General features: G+C 35.7%; 1 protein-coding gene across 3 annotated transcripts; it reads right to left on the reverse strand.

Annotated features, from left to right (window-relative positions):
- Positions 1-43: 43 nt before the first annotated feature.
- cip2a (cellular inhibitor of PP2A) lies at positions 44-16,936 on the reverse strand. 3 transcript variants are annotated; one of them, XM_055150744.1, is made up of 22 exons: positions 16,834-16,936; positions 16,491-16,593; positions 14,913-15,060; positions 13,727-13,839; positions 13,549-13,643; positions 13,338-13,434; positions 12,602-12,724; positions 12,382-12,521; positions 12,187-12,262; positions 10,940-11,170; positions 10,326-10,488; positions 8,662-8,809; positions 8,039-8,138; positions 6,681-6,799; positions 6,011-6,194; positions 5,279-5,347; positions 4,237-4,347; positions 3,486-3,682; positions 2,772-2,885; positions 1,978-2,060; positions 680-819; positions 44-361 (listed from the first exon to the last, which is right to left on the reverse strand). In XM_055150744.1, exons 1-22 carry the CDS (start codon positions 16,929-16,931, stop codon positions 215-217), a joined length of 2,799 nt encoding a protein of 932 aa, XP_055006719.1. In that variant the 5' UTR covers positions 16,932-16,936; the 3' UTR covers positions 44-214. The 3 variants fall into 3 exon arrangements, with proteins under 3 accessions (XP_055006719.1, XP_055006718.1, XP_055006720.1); XM_055150743.1 differs by having other exon boundaries at positions 5,279-5,353; XM_055150745.1 differs by lacking the exon at positions 16,834-16,936 and adding an exon at positions 16,696-16,742 and having other exon boundaries at positions 5,279-5,353.
- Positions 16,937-17,555: the final 619 nt, after the last annotated feature.

Raw genomic sequence — 17,555 nt, forward strand, 5'->3', positions numbered from 1 at the left:
GGTTTGTTTGTGTGGGTGTTTGTATGAATACACAATCACACACTTTGAGGATTTTAGTCACACATTTTAATTTAGACTTAGAACGACATAAAGTAAGATCATAAAATCTACAAAGGCATATATTGTTAAAAGTAAGATATAATTCATTACACATTTTATTATTAAGCTAAAAATGTAAAATTTCATGACTGTAGGTTTGTTAAAAACAGTGTTGTCATAACGACACATTGGAGTCGTTCTTCATTTTGCCACTGCTCAGGCTATGGATCATGGCGATCATGGCCGAGTGTTTGTTCAGTTCATCCTCCTTCTGTTTTAGCTTCAGCTCCAACTGACTCTTCTGCTGCTCCAAGGACGATGCCTTATAATATAACAATATAACATTTAGCTTTCCATATATTTAAAAGGACCATACACCTTCACTAGAGTTACAATGTTTCCTCAACACAAACATACCTGGAGCTGTATTTTATTTCATTCACACATATTTAACACACATATTTAGGCTGAAAACACTTTTCACACTATTCCACCTTGTGATGTCATATTGTAATACAGGAAGCGCTCCACTGTGTTTTTAAACTCCATACACCTTCACTAGAGTCATTTGGAAAATTTAAGCCATGGAAATGCGAATCTCTACTGGACTAAAAGTAAAAGGAGCTGTTAAGTTCCATACCTTGATGCTGGTGTCTTTTCGTGCCTGTTGCGTTTTGTCCAGCTCTTTCCTTAAGACGTCGACAGTCTCCTCTAGGTCACGCCGCTCCTGCTCCTTCTCCTTCAGTTTCTGCTCCTCGGCTCGAAGCTCAGAGCGCAAATCTGACAAATGTTCAGAATTTTTTTTTGTGTGTTTGGATCTGTAGCATTGTTTATAATGTTTATAAAGCTTCTGAAAAAGGCCATTCACATCACTGAGGTCAAGGGATGGGACAATTACTGGCTTTCAGATGACATAACAATACTCTGTGGACCAGTTATATTTAAAGGTGCATTGTGTGTGTGGAGATGTTATTTCTTTCTCTGGAATGTTTCACAGTATGGTATTAAACCTTTCTATCTTTATGGAGACCAAACCAGACGAAGTTACAGGTCATATCTGTGGAGAGGTGACCACACTGAGTCAGAATCCCTGTTTTTTCAGGTATTTTTGAGCTATAAAACCACGTGTAATTAAATAAATGTAAGATGGAGCTGTTTAATGTGATATTATGAAACATTCCAGGCAGAGCAATGACAAAAAAGTTACCCAATGCACTTTTAATACAGATGGGGGGCAGCTAAAATTGATATTGTTAAATTGCAGGTTTTTGTTGTAGTTCATGGTTTGAATAATTTTACCTTTTGGTTATTTTATGTAGAACAATGATGTCAATAGGAAAAATATCTTTTGCCCCCCTTCTGAGAGCATGACAGAGAGAAAGAGACTCAAGAATCTGAAAATCACCAATTGGAAGCTTTCAGATTCTAGCATGTGAGTTTTTTTCCTATTAATTACATTGTACTTTGCCATGAAATATATTACCATATATAAATTTAATTCCCAAATATGGAACATGATAATTTACATTACTGGCTAGACCCAAGAAGACCATGCTGTATAGATCTGACAAATGTTTAGAAAAGCTGCTGCGATAGGTTGTTCACATCACTGAGGACTAGGGATTAGGGGTCAATTGATAGTTTTTGGACTGTAGAATGTGAGTTTTTCTCACTGATTACGTTTTACTTTGTTATAATACCCAAATATGGAACTTGAGCTACTGACTAGACCCAAGACCATGCTGTATTACACAAAAAATATATATATCTATCTAAAAAAAAAAGGTCTATCTATCTAGCATTTGTCTGTCTCTATTTATTCACCTATTCATCTAAATGAAAGGATCAACAGCGGGACAAAGTACAAAATGTCTGCGTATTAGACTAGAATACATAATTAAAAGATATGGATTATTTACAGATTGTTGATTCACTGACCTGTCAGGTCACTGTCCTTTTGCTCCAGATCTGAATGTAGAGATTTGATTTCTTCCTCTCTCTCCTCCACCAGCGCCACCATCCTGTGATACAGTACTCAGCTTTGTTACTTAAGTAAAAGTACAGATACAAAGATAAAAATTTACTCAAGTAAAAGTATCACATGAAAAAATCTATTTCAATACAAGTATTAAAGTACCTGTTTAAGTAAAAAGTAAGTAAGTATTTTACAGAGAGTTTTAGAATGATGTAGTGAATGTCATTTGAATAAGATTTTAGCTAATTAATTAATAGAAAGATTCCACTGATTTCTTAATTTTTCTAGCAGTTTAGGTGTATTTGGTTTGCTAAAAGTTGGGCATTAACTAAATTTAAATGTGTTAAAGTCTCCGCCATTTCAGCAGGTTTCAAACCATAAAGAAAACTTCTTTATACTTTTCATTCCAGATCTAAAATGTAGTGGAGTAGAAAGTACAGCTACCTGCTCTCAAATGTAGTAATAGTAAAAAGTATCCACTGTAAAATGGATTTAAGTACAGACATCTAAAATTTGTACTTAAGAATTGTACTTTTACTTTTGTACTTCATTACTTCCACCACTGCTCATGTTAATACATTATATATAAATATGTTTTTAGCTTTTAGGTTGATGTTTTATTTGTACAGAAATGATCTAATCTTGATTTTGAGGTGCTCCTTGATGCAAAAAGACTAGACTCAGCTAAACACACGAGATGGTTGTGGTGTTTTTAAATATTAAACACTGTATATAATATAATAAAATGTCTGTAAACCTGTCATTTTGCAGTTGAAGCGTCTCATGGTTTTTCTTCAAATTCTCGTTTTGCTTTGTCAAAGAAATATGAGCCGCCTGCAGCTCCTTCAGCAGACGATCACTCTCATTCAACCTAAAAGGAAAGGGAAAAATACAGTAAAGAGAGGCGCAAGTACTGTTAAAGGTGCATTGTGTAACTTTTGTGGTGGAGGGTCCATCAAATGCTTTTCCTCGGGGAGATGTTATTGCTTTGTCAGGAAATTTTCATAGTATGGCATTAAACCTTTCCATCTTCATGGAGACCAAAACAGACCAAGTTACAGGTCACATCTGTGGAGAGGCGACCCTGCTCACAGTCAGAATTCCTGTTTTTCTAGGTATTTTTTAGCAACAAAACCACCAGTAATTGTATAAATGTTTAGTAGAGCTGTTTTAATGTCATACTGTGGAACATTCCAGATGGCGCAATGATATATCTATAGAAACCAGCAGGTAACAGACCCCCAACCAAAAAGTTACCTTCTATTTGTACATAAAATTTTAAAAAAGTAGCAAATATTAACAACAACAAAAAAAAAAAACACATTGAAAAAGAATGTATGTCCAAACTTTTGACTGGCATCTGTTTTGAGCTGATGTATAACAGACTCAAACACATTTATCCACTGGGACAAACAAAGTGAACCTTGATAAATGAATGAATAAATCTCTCAGCAGTAGTTTTCCCCCTGACCTGTTGAGCAGAGTGTTGTATGCTCCCTTCAAAGTCTGGTGCTCCTCTGAGTCCTGCTGCAGTCTGCCGTTGTGTTTGAGCAGTTCTTCGATATCAGATTTACACCTCTCCACCTCCAAGACCTGATTACCCAGGTCACACTGAAGCTCCTCACGCCTACGCTCTGCCTCTTTCAACAGGCTGCCCAGCTTTCGAGCCTGGAATAATAAATAATAATAAATACTTGAAGGGCTATATTATCCTATTTTCGGATCTATGTTATAATGGTGTCGAGTTTGTTTCATTCACACATGTTTAACACACAAACCCTTCATATTTAGGCTGAGTTCTTCTCTCAAACTGAAAACACTCTGTTCGACCTTGTCATGTCATGTGGTAACACAGTGCTCCACTGTGTTTTTAAATTCCATCCACTTTCTCTAGATTCATTTGGGTGCTTTCACCCTGGAATTTCCAACCTCTACTAAACAAAAGCTAAAAAGTAGCTGCTAATTTGAAAGCTACCATTATATGACACCACAGATGGATCAGTGCATTTTGGGCTTTGGAGATAGAGACAGACTAATATTAAAGGGTTACTCAAACATGTGTGAATGAAACAAAACACAGCTCCAGGTATGTTTTTGGTGAGGTAACAGCATTATAACATCGCTTAAATGGCTCATAATATAGGATATTATGATATAGATGAACATGTATGCAAATAATATAACATACTGAATAATCCTGTTGAAAAAAGGTGTGTATTTACCTCGGCCTCTGCTTGAGCTTGTTGCACTCTAAACTGGGAGATGAGACGGTCGGCTTGAGACAGAGCCAGAGCCTTGGCCTCCAACAGATCTTGAAGTCGACTCTCTTTAGACTGGAGACAAAAACACACGTAAACCTTATTGCTCCACCTCTTTTGTAATGAATGTAACTGCTAATACATAACATATTTAGATCACCGTGTTGCCTTTTATCGCTTTGAAAAGTTATATTCACCGAAAACATATCAAAATGTTTTATATGTTTCACTTTCATTTTTCACCTACTAAATCCCATCCCTTTGCTCCCCATGCTAAGTCACTCCCCTTTGGCACACAAAACATTGGCATGCATCCCAGTAATGAAACAACCTTTGTATATTTATGGAAAAATGCCGTGCCGAGGGATGGAGGACATAGCAGTACAAGCCCACAAGCCTAACTGTAAGGAGGGTTCGAATAGGGCCAGTGAGATATGAGCTAAATTACTGAAAAATGCATGGATGACCTCTAAACCCAAAGCTGATGTCAAGAATCCCTGCTGGTGTGAACTGGTATCTCAATTAGTTTAATTTAATTTGAGTTTTATTTTAACATAATATGACCAGAAAGACCTGACTTGATTGGAACTTTAATAGGTGAAATGATTTGTTGAGTTGTTTAAATCAATTTGTATATAGTTTTCAGACTATCTTAAAACATTTTGGCAGTTTTTGCTAATAGAGCCCCATAAGATATTGCAAAATTACTGAAAAATGCATTGATGACATCTCAAGCCATTTCAGGCATGTTTGTGATGAGGGAACAATGTCATAACAGGGTACAAAGCTCTAAAAAGTTTAATTTGCATAATATCCCCTCTTTAGCAAACTTAACGCAATGCATGGTTACATTTTGCCCAAATAATACACCCTCCCAACACACACACACACACACTCAAAATCACATTCTTGCATTCTGTATTTGCTATTTCACAATAAAGGGAAGCACATAAAAACACAAGCTCATACGGGGCCAACAGGCATCATACAAATAAAAAAAACGTACCTCAAATGCCGACAGCTTCTGTTCATACACATTAATCACCTCTGACACAAGGGAATCCTTTGGCTTCTCCTGTAACTACACACAACACCGTCTTAATACACTGACTTTGAAGTATTATTTTAAAGAAACTTCATTATAAAGCAATCTGGAATATTGTTGTGATTGTATTGCAGGTTTTTTTTTGCCTGACAGTCTGCAGATGTGTGTGTGTATATCTGTTAATAGGTGACATTTTGAGGACATTTTACCATTCCAAATGTTTTAAATTGCTGACTAAGTGTTAATTGCTATGGTAATGCTGCTAGATTTGCATTTCTCTGAAACTTATGGATAGTTTATAAGTATATTAAGAAAAATGTATTTAGACAAAAAACAGACAATTAGTATACTAGGAAAGCAAGATGAACATTCCTAGTCTAGTATTAGGGGTACAAGATTAATCACAATCAAATCTAAATCACTAATTGAATGGACACAATTAAAAAATTACAGTATTTATAATTTGCTAAGTACCATCTCTTCCTCCATAAACAACACAATATCCTGTCTTATTCTGTATAAAAACTGATAACCCCATACTTTAGATCTGTACATGTTCTGAAATGTGATTCTTATAATAGTTAGTCAGTTTATATTTCAGGCTTCTGGTCAATTCCTCTGGACATAAAGCTTGTCAAAAACATTGCCATTACACATTTTCCCAAAACATGTTTTGGTGCAGAGATCTCATACCGCTAGCCCGTTGAGCATCTTGTCTGCTAAACCATTGACAGTTTTGTGGATGGAGCCAGTGGAGGAGTCTAAAATGCTGCAGTTTGTCCGAGTGGGAGGGAATTCCTGCACGGCAACACGTTTGACGGACAGCTCCGCCTCCCTCTGACGATAGGCATTGTTAGCAGCAATACACTCGCCCAGGCTGAAAGAAAGCATGCAGCATTTTACAATCAAACAATGTGAAGAACATAAATGCTGTACTCAAGTTCAGTCTTCCCAGATGAAATTTGATAATTCATCGGCACAGTGGTTACTTGCACTTAAGAAGGTTCCAGGTTTGATTCCCAGGTGGCCTTTCTATGCGTTGTTTGACTATTTCTCCCAATCTCTGCAGCCCTCCGACCACCACCAACACTCACACACAAACCACATTCATAATAGGCAATGTGGGTGCCTTGCCTAAGGACACAACAACAGTTTTTCCCACTGTGGCACCTGTAATTCCCAGCGGTCTCCCATCCAAGTACTACCCAGGCCCGGCCCTGCTTGGTTCTGAGATCTGACAGGATTAGGCTTTGACAAGCCGGTATGGCCTTGTGTGTGCCTGAATTGACCACAATCTCCTGAAAATGAGTTGTTTGAGAACTACGAGGTTAAACTGTAATAGTTCTTCAGGCCATAGACTCACATAAGAGCTGGGAATTCTGGGAGAGGAGTGGCCTCGAACAGTAGCGAGAGAGCGCTTTGAACACTTTCTCTGTGATGGGACGTCAGCGCCAACGAAAGAGGGGTGACAATTCTCTGGTCCTGTGTAAAGATAATCCTCAATTAATATAGGGGAAAAAATGAAAAAGAAAATACAATTATAAATTACACTATAAAGTTAGGAAAAATAATGTCTCCTATGCTCTCCCTCTGTCAAAAACCAAGGACTTAAAAGATTTGATATATGAATATATGAAGTTATATGTTTTTCTTGTGATCATGTGTTACATTTACTTACTTTCACTGCTGCAGTTTTGATCTATCGAAGTTTCGTTGCGTTTTGTACAATGACAATAAACACTGAATCTAAACACATAAAAAGGTACTATACTACACTCTCAAAAAATAGCTTTCTGTAAAATGGCGATTAGTAACTCGATATTTACTCAGTAGAGGTGGGACAAGACAGTTTCCATAAGATGAGACACAAGATTGAATCCATAAGATAATTTATATTAATGGCCCCATATTACACTATTTTCTGATCAGTTATAATGTTGTTTCCTCATCACAAACCCCTGGAGTTGTGTTTTGTTTCACTCATACATGTTTAACAAACTCTGCAGTACTTCTCTAGTTCTTCTCTCAAACTGAAAACAAACCACTTTGTGATGTTATGTGGAAGTGCTCCACTGTGTTTTTAGACTCCATACACCTTCACTGGAATCATTGGTATGATTTCAGCTTTGGAATTTCCAATCTCTACGGAACTAAATGTAAAAGGAGATGTTAACCTGAAAACTACCACTTCATGACATCACAAGGTGGAACAGTGGGTTTTTTGTTTGAGAGAAGAATTCAGCCTAAATATGCAGGACTTGTGTGTTAAATATGTGAATGAAACAAAACAAAACTCCAGGTATGTTTGTGATGAGGAAACAGCATTATAACATAGATTAGAGAATAGTGTAAGATGGGACTTTTAAAAAAATTGTGCACTTCAGTTCACAATTTTTGTCTCACCATTTCTGATTTGTAATATTATTTTATATTTGATGTCATTGTAGTGCTGCTTTTTGAAATTATGACTCTTTTTTTCTTGTAGCAATTTCATAATGAGAGATCTTGTCCCATCCCTTTTTTTTAAAATATACTGTATTGAACTTAATATGAATGTTTTTATATTGTGTTGATTTTAATGTGATGCAATTTGGTCACCTTGACTATTATAAACGTCTTTTTAAATAGTTTTAAATGATCGACTGATTGCTCCCTATTAATCAGCATTTTAATTTTGTTATTATATTATTCTGTTAATATAACACATTCACATTTACTCACCTGCAGCATCTTGTAAAAACTGGTCACCATGTCCTTCACCTGTTGTCTGAGTTTACTCATCAGTTCCAAAGTTTTCAAAAGGGCCTCAGAACTGACCTGACTAAAAACAGACACCGTTATATTCAGTACAAAGCCATTTGTTATTATTGTGACATTTATGCAAGTTATACCACCAGTTACTGCATTTGCGATCTAAACTTTACTAATGCTAAAAACAATAAAAGCAATACACATACTTATGCTGATAAATAAAACAATACACCCAGCTTGGAAATGAAAATGTAATTAATGGTGCTATATTCTCTACAGTCTAGTCTACATTTAGCCTTTTCTTCAGTAAAGATGGCAATTCCAGGTTTGATATCATCCAAATGGCTCTAGTGAAGGTGTATGGAGTTTAAAAACACAGTGGAACATTTCCTGTATTACATGACATTACAAGGTGCAACAGAATATTTTCTATTTTACAGAAGAACATAAATATGCAGGATTTGTGTTAAACAGTGAACGAAACAAAACACAACTCAAGGTATGTTTCTGATGAAAAAACAACATTATAATATAGGTCAGAACATAAGTAAGTAATTGTAAGTTAGTGTTGTATTACAGTAGCTGGCACTGACCTGAGGCTGTTGTCGGACGGGGGGGCGGGGCAGGTGAGAGGGCTGTTGTTATGGCAACAGGAGAGCAGCTCCTCCACCTGCGAGAGGCAGAGCTGAGCACTCACCTGCCGAGAGACCACAGTCCTCGTGGAGTCCTCCGCACACAGCAGTGATGGAGTTAAGGGTTACCAGGTAAAAATTAAATATGTGAGTTTGTTCCATATTCATTTACCCTTCTACCTTCTTCTACCTATGTTTTATGGGGCATACAATCTCTAATACACAACTTCAAGTGCCTATGACAAGTTGGACTACTCATCTGACCAAAACACAGTTAAGATCATACTTAAGATTTAAGATGAAATGTCACTTTTTTTTTTCTTTTTTTTTTAAACCAGTTTGGCCAAATTTGTAGATTTGAAATTGTACTTCTTGGTTGGAAATTGTGACATCACGCTAGGGAAGTTCATAATGTACACTGGGCTAAAACTTCTCTAATGTACACAGACATTTTAATTGACAAATACAAGAAAACACCTTTATTTTCTTGAAATAATGTTCAAAGTGTTAGAAAATCTCTTGATTGTAAATTGTGACATTTTGGACAGAATTCTCCCTCATGTTATGTTTAAACAGAACTTATTAACTTTTCTTCACAAATTGCTTCTTCATTGGTGTAAAACTTAAATTTATATTTACAACAGGTATTATAGCACTTATTTTGCCAGTATGTGTAGCAATTTGGAAAGTGACTTGTTTTTTTAAAATGTGCTATACAACTAAAGTGGATTGAATGACAATAACAACACATTATATTTGTACTACCCTTTTGTATGCTATACTTGCCACAACTGCCCTGGGGTAAACTGGCAGAATCAAGGTGCCAATCTGCCCCATCAGCTCCACCATCAACTACTCAAACAGTGCGTAAATGAGCATAAGCATAAGTGAGTGGGTATATTTACTCTTGAATTACCAACTAGCTATACACTTAGTGACATCTAGTGGAAAGTAAGCATCATAACACTGTTCCTGCTAGTAAACATCTACATTTGTGGTGGCTCTCAAACTTTTCACACAAAGTCCCACCTGTTAAATATTCTGCATCACAAGTACCACCAAGGTTAGTCTAAAAAACAAAACTGGTCTAAACGGGGCAAAAAATTGGTCAAAACCTGGATTAAGTCAGGCCTCACTTGGTATAAACAAGATCTAAAGCAGACTGATCTTGTACATAAACTACAGGCCCTCTTATTCAACGTTTTTAACTTCATTTTTACCACTTTCTACATTTTAGATACATATAGAAGATATCAAATCTATTAAGTAAGATACATGGAATTATGTAGCAAAGGGAAAAACTTAATATAAAAACAAAGGGTGGCTACTTTGAGGATTTGTGTAGTTATTTACCTTTTTTTAACCTTTTTTTTTATTCCATACATCTTACTTCATATATTTGATGTCTTCTGTATATATATCAAATGTAGAAAGTAGTAAAAAAAAAACTTTTGACTGGTAGTGTATTTAGAATAAAGTCTAAATTGGCTTAACAATAAGTCTAATAAGCTTAACAAAATGTATTATTTCAAAACATCAATTGACAACTTACTATTACAAGATATAAAAATAAAAAATACAACATTCTAATATTGAAATCTGTATACCTAAATGTGAAAGGATATCAAGCAGGAGGCTGGTGACGTGTGTGATTCTGGTGCAGTGTTTTTTGAGCTGAGCATCTCCCTCTGCAGAGTCCAGGCCTCGGAGCAGATCCACCAAAACAGGAAGTAATATTTCCACATAAATCAAGACGCAGTCGGCTACAGAGTCTGCGCCCAGAGCCTCCTGTAAGGTCAGGGAGAAGACAGGCACAAGTTAGTACTAAAATAATGTCTTTACTTTTGATTACGACGGTCTATTCCAATGACAGAGGAAAAGAAAAGTTCAGTATACACTGGGTACATTCATAAGTAAAAATCAGATAACAAAAGTAATCAGATTACCCTAGGTGCATTATGTAACTACTTGGTTGGGAGTCTGTCACCTGCTTGTTTCTTTTGATATGTCATTGCTCTTCCTGGAATGTTCCGCAGTATGACATTAAACAGCTCTAACATGTTTATTCAATTTCAGGTGGTTTGATAGCTCAAAAATGCCTCGCAAAACAGGCATTCTGACTGTGAGCGGACCTTTCCCCAGACCTGTCCTGTAACTTGGTCCGGTTTGTCCTCCATGAAGATAGAAACATTTAATACTATACTGACTAAAACTGGTTTGATTAATTTGTGTATCCCACCTCCATTAGTTCGTGTAGCAGCTGAAGAGCCTGCAGTGTGCGTGCCTCTGCTCCATCCACACTGGAGCTTAGACACTGGACCAGAACCACTCCAGACTCCTTCACGTCAGGATCATGCCCAGGTCTGCGCCCTGCACGGAGTTTAGGGGCTGTGGCAGGTTTGAAGACCACCTCACAGAGAAGTGAGCGGAGGCCAGAGATATGACACATAGACAACAGCAGCTCCAGCACCTGTCCAAACATAATGTGATTCTGTCAGCTGCAATGCAACGAAATAAAGGTGTACTCAGGGCCGATATAACTAAGTAATTCAGAAGTTTGAAATAAAACAAAGAAACCTGCAACTGACTAAAATTGTTCCCTTGTATAGAACCTTTAAAATCCTAAGTTATCAGAATGTTCAAAATTCTAGCCACAGGAGGCAAAGTGAAGCTGACGCAACATATTTTCAGTGATTAATGGATTAACAGATCTAAATGTGAATGATTTTACAACATTATAACAAAAAAATTTAACAACAATTTTGAATTTCCAAGGTACAAATATTAGTCAATTTGCTTCTCTGTTAAGAAGGATGGAAAAATACTATTATCTAACCTCAAAATAGATAGTGCAAACTTGTTTTGTAGTGTTCATGTGGTTTGAAGAATTACAGAAGTATTAGTGAACTAGGTCAAAAAATCATACTTTACAACATTACATTATAACAGTTCAAATGGTCAAATGAAATCTTAAATGCTCCAAACCTACTGTACTGATAATTTGCAGCAGCTGTATTCAACATTCTCTGGGGGTGGGAGGCTAACTGTTGGCACTGTTCTGTCTGAAGCTCTGTTACTTTTTAATTTAGTCTTTAATTTGAACTTTGATGTAACACAATCTGTCCAAAAACAACTAAAGTACAACAGGTTATCTGATTTGTATATTGTTTTTTTGTTTTTTTTAACTTTCATGGCAGTGTTTGCCTTCTTCATTGGTGTAAAACTCAAATTTATATTTATAACAGGTATTATAGCACTTATTTTGCCAGTATGTGCAGCAGTTTGGAAAAGTGATTTGTTTTTTTAAAATGTGCTATACAAATAAAGTAGATTGAATGATAATAACAATGCATTATATTTGTAGTACCCTTTTCTTTCTCAGTGTGTCTACTACTGACCATTACGCCACAGACATACATGTAGAACACCCTAAGCATGATGTCACTGTAAAGTATCAATAAAGTATCAATATTTAATGTATCTTACCTTAGCAGCTGACTCAGGATCTTTTGAGTGTAAAAGTCCCAAAACTTTTGACACACAAACAGAAAAGTGCTTATACCTTGAGGAAAACAAAGTTAAATGTAAAAAATAAAATAAATGTATACAAATAATGAAAAAAAAAATACATTTGAATATTATAATTTGCAAAAGAGAGAGGAAAATTAAGAGTAGCATTACCTGGTTAGATAATCTGCTATTTTTGCATTTTTAAGAAGATCAACCAAAAGGTCAACAGCGTATTTACAAGTATCCGTGCCATTTACGATGAGGTTGAACACGAGCTGAAATGTCTGGTGGATGTTCTTGGCATCAAAAAGCTATAAATAAAAAATAATAAGTCAGTAATTATGTTGGCCAAGTTGTAGAATATTAATATAGGTAGTGTTTTGGGACATACTTTCTCTCCAACTTTCTCATTCATTGTGAGACTGGCCAGAATGGACAGAGTGAACACCACCACCGTCAGACTGTTGTGAGCCAAGAAGTTTATGAGTGTGCGGTAAAAAGGCTTTACGTTGTCCTGTAATAAAAGAAAGAAATTTTGTTGTAATGATCTGATATTTTGTGTTTATTTCAGGGTTGACAGTTTTTGTTGTTTTTGTAACTGTTAATGTTTTGTTGTTAATATAACCGCTTTTGTATGTGCTCTTGGTTGCCGTGCAGAGAAGTTTATGGGAAGGTCCTATTGTCATTTATTAGTCAGTTAGGAGACTGACCCTGCTCAATTGACACTGCTGTTTTGTGCTTGTTTTGGCGTGAGTTACGGCCACGGTAGCAGGAAGAACTTGTGTTTCTTCAAACCACAAGGCTATAACATCATAATATGTTGTAATATCTCTTTTTTTAAAGTATATGCTTACACATAAAATTGTGAAAGGGCCTTTGAAACGAACTTAAAACCATAACTTTCTTCTTTCATGTTGTAAAACTTAAAAATGGTGACTAGGGATGGAAAAGTAATTAAATTGTGACATAAAAGAGCAGCAGAGGATGCAAAGAATTCAGCTGAGGAGGCTAAAAATAATAATGTCTAAAGAAATACATGTATGCTTTAATAAAGACACAATTTTAAGTGGTGATTCATTGTGCTTAAGAACAAGTAAAATAATTGTTGAGATTATGACTGCACTCACCAAAGATTTAATATGGCTTTGTACAGAATGATTATCCCGACAAAGATGAGCCATGAGGCCGAGACACGGAGTGATGAGCTCATCATTGTGAGACTGTCTGTGAAAATAAAAATGATCTCATCATTACTAATGTATCTATAATGGCAAAAGCAAATCCAAATAGCTTCAAATTGCAGATCAATGAAAATCTATAGGTACATTGTTGACTCACATATTGATCATGAGGAATGTGATGAGTTCATGGAAATAGTTCATTGACTGGAAGATGCGAGTACTGTAGGTCAACTTCTGAAGCACCCGGAGACACTGAAAGAAAGAGCAAAAGGCCTTATAGACAAAAAGAGAAAAAGAAACATTGGCAAAGAAAGAGGTCTTTGAATGACTCCGACCTGCAGTACTAGTGGTTCTCCAGGTGTGGCGCTGTGACTGTGGATAATAGATGCCAGTGTACTTGTGAGGCTGTAGCTGCTGTGGAGCACCTCTCGACTCTCATCATCACAGGCTAAAACAGGTAAAATTACACAAAAAGACCATTCATTTTCTTCATACAAGATTTTTTAAAAGTATACAGATAACACAGAGAGCTATATTTTGAAATTGCTAGATATCTTGAAATGTTTTAGTTGTTGTTCTTGTACTTTGAATTGCAACGCTGAAATTTCCCGATTGCAAGAGGAGGTTATCTTAACTTATCTGCAGTAGTCAAACTCACTACAAACAAGAAAATAAATGTAGCCAAGTTTTTCCATTCAATTATTTTATGTCTTTCAACATCAAAATTCAGTAATTATTATTTTTAGATTATATCCACCCATTTTTTCCACTTTATCCGGGGTGGGGTTGCGGGCGTAACAGTCTGACGAGGGCGATCCAGACTTCCCTTTCCACACAGACTTGCTCAAGCTGGAGCATTTCAAATCCAATAGAACATATTTTTTATCAATACACAAATATTTTCCTACAGAAAATGTATTTATTTTATTATTGTTATTATTTTAAGTTTATTCCATCTACCCCTGTATATTCCCTTTCACAGCAAACAACTGAAATCTTACGCACTGTTTAAGTAAACTTTCTAAACTAACTAAATGCAGGCAGGTCTTTAAACTATTACTGATGCATTTTTACCTCACTGATATTAGGTGTATTACTATTTTGCAGCAACATCACAATGGGGATGTGCTACATGTATCTCTAAAGGTGGAATGTTTAGGAGTTACCATAGTGACACAATGCACACATTAACGCAGTAAACATTACACACATTAACAAAGTAAACGCTGGCAAAAGGTTTTAAGACTGTGCGAAATATATCTATACAAAATGGATTTTCAAGAACTGCGATTGTAGTTTTACGTGTGAGAGACTTGTTTAACAGCACAAATCAGCTCACTTGTTGTATTTCCAGCTAAATTAGTTCTTTCTGATCAGGTTGTGTTAAAATAAAGATCAGATTAAAGTGTAAAAGTGTAATGAAGCATAAGACAGAGCAGAGCCTACAGTTAGTGTCACACCCCCATGTACTGTTGATGACATCAGCTGCAAAGTATCAATTACAATAATTCATTCATTTACCCAGCTGTTCCAGTAGAGAGACGATGCTGCTTGTCAGGGCCAGGCTGGTGTTTGGGTTTCCAGCTAAATCCACAAGTCCAGTGACACATTCAGTGGGCAGAGCCTGGCTCGGGGTCAGCAGCTGCTCTGGGGGTAAAGAGGACACCTCCTACAAACATAAGGTTTAAATAAATAAGAGAGTTGTGTATAGGCCTGTCACAATTACAAATTTGAAGAGTGAGATATTGCTGAAGAAAATATAAATGATAATTCTGAAACAAATTTATGCCATGAACACAAAAACACAAAAGTTAAATTATCCCCAAAAATTAGTCTTTAATTAGTCATAGTTACTTATTCATCTCCCTACATTTCAAAATTTATCATTATACAGAAAAATAACACTAGCTGCTCCATCTATCATATACTGAATGATAAGTCAATATAGTAATTATCATTTAACTAAGACGAGTAGGCTGAATACCTCATTGTCCTCCTTATATAGTTTCTTCTAAGTGTATTTTTGTATCAGTTTGTATTCTGATCTGGCATCACATGATCTTCTCACATGATGCCCCTTAATAAGAACATCTGTTGTCTGTTTTAAGCCCTAATAAAGTCCTCATAAGACAAATTGCATTGCATTGGCATCCCAAGAATCAAGGACTTTTATTTTTGTAATCAGTGTGCCTCGGACATTAATTCAAGCCCCGTGTTACATACATTGTGCTATGACAGTAAGAGGCTGAGCTTGTATTTTAATAGTAATTATAATGACAGGCCTGGTTGTGTACAGTCAGTTAAGCAAATACTGTTCAAAATAAACAATTTACAAGTCTACCTTCTGATCATAACTTTTGCACTGTATGTCAATATTTTAAATCTACATGACAAACAAGTAATAAATGTGCATACAAAATTAAGAACTTACTTGTGATAAGGAAAAATAAACAGTAGGGATGTAATGATATTCAAGTCTCATGATATGGTATCATCACAGTATGAACCTCACGGTACAATATTTATTGTGATATCATGGGAAATTTTCACGATATAGTGGGGAGGCTCACAATTAGGGATGTAATATATTGAATATATATATCGAAATCTAATATATTTTCAAGATATACATCTCACTGTATGATATTTTTGCAATATTTTGTGGAGGCAAACAAAACTGTAAGTATGCAACTTTTTCCTCTTAAAATGCCTTGACAAGACTTCAAAAAACTAAGACTTAAAAGTGCTTACAACTGTTATTTCTTCATGTAGTCTACACTAAAATGGAGCAAAGGATCATGGTCTATGTAGTTCCCTCTGTCTTTTTTTTAGCTATTGCTGCACGATAACTCTTAATTTAAGCAAAGAGACTTGTAATTCGATATATTGTGATGGTCCACGATATTATTGTGAGAACTTTGACAATAAGATATCACGATATTTCGGTTACTGTTACATCCCTAATTGTAAGTTGTCTTTCAAAATCAAATGTCGTGCTGTATGTAATAAAAGCTTTACAGTGCTACTATTAAGATTAAAACCATAAATTTCTTCGTTTTGTACCAATGGGGTTTTATGCAAGTTTTAATAAAAGCTTACCTCGACTTGTTTCTGAAGTTTTGCTGCATTGGTGGCTGTCCTGCTCTCTTTGTACTGTTGGATCGCCATCAATAGACACTTCAGACGCGTGGTCATATCCATCCTTAACAGCAAAATGAAACCAAGTCCAAAGCGTTCAGAAAGTTTGATCAAGTATTACACAAGTTAGCAGCTTCAAATATGACAGCTGTTGTTGCTAACTAACATGGTCTTAGCTGTGCCGTCGTAGTTAAGTAAACATAGAGTGAATTTCTCAAATAAAGTTGTTCCAGTAAACAGAGAATCAATATCTGTGAGGATCGCTAATTAAAACTGTGCAATTTTTTTTTATCATGAAGGCTACCTGAAAGATTTTTTATTCCTTTTTTCACAGACAACAACAAGAACCGCTGACCACCGAAGAACCTCCCGCTTTACTTCAAACAGGCAGGACCGGCCCATTAGCTCACGGGGGGTGTTGAAAAGTTAAATAAAAATCAGGAAGTGTACAGTATTTTGTGTACATTGTGCCTCTGTAAATAATGATAAAATACACGTATATTTCATTTAAATAATAATCTACGCCAATAAACATGCATTATTAATTTAAAATGCTCAATTGGAACAACTCATCACCCCTAATCATGGCTGTTGGTCGATGCCACGTACAATTGCGTCCTGACGTTTCATCCGTAAGTGAGCGTGCAACTTCCTAAAATAAACAAAATAAAAAATAGGCTTAAAATTCATATTAGCAATGCTACTCTGGTAAGACGTATGATTTGTACTTTTTTAAAATTATTATTTTTAAAAACAACATTAAAATAAAAGTAATTCCGGACATATTAAATAGACTGGAGTCCAGATTTTATGCTTTAGTTGTATGGATCTAGTATCGTAGTCCCAAATCATTGACTTTTAATACATGTAATAATAAAAAGAACACATATGTGTAATATTAAATTAGTTATTAATACGTATTTAATATAAAATACAAAATTATCAAGCAAAAAGTGGGCAAGAAGACTGCAGATGCATGGATGTAAGGAAGGGCATCATGTTTAAAAACCTGCCAAAGCACTGAGC

The sequence above is a fragment of the Boleophthalmus pectinirostris genome, unplaced genomic scaffold (genome assembly GCF_026225935.1).
Source record: "Boleophthalmus pectinirostris isolate CB_2022bp ecotype Guang Dong unplaced genomic scaffold, ASM2622593v1 HiC_scaffold_15, whole genome shotgun sequence".
Taxonomy (NCBI): domain Eukaryota; kingdom Metazoa; phylum Chordata; class Actinopteri; order Gobiiformes; family Gobiidae; genus Boleophthalmus; species Boleophthalmus pectinirostris.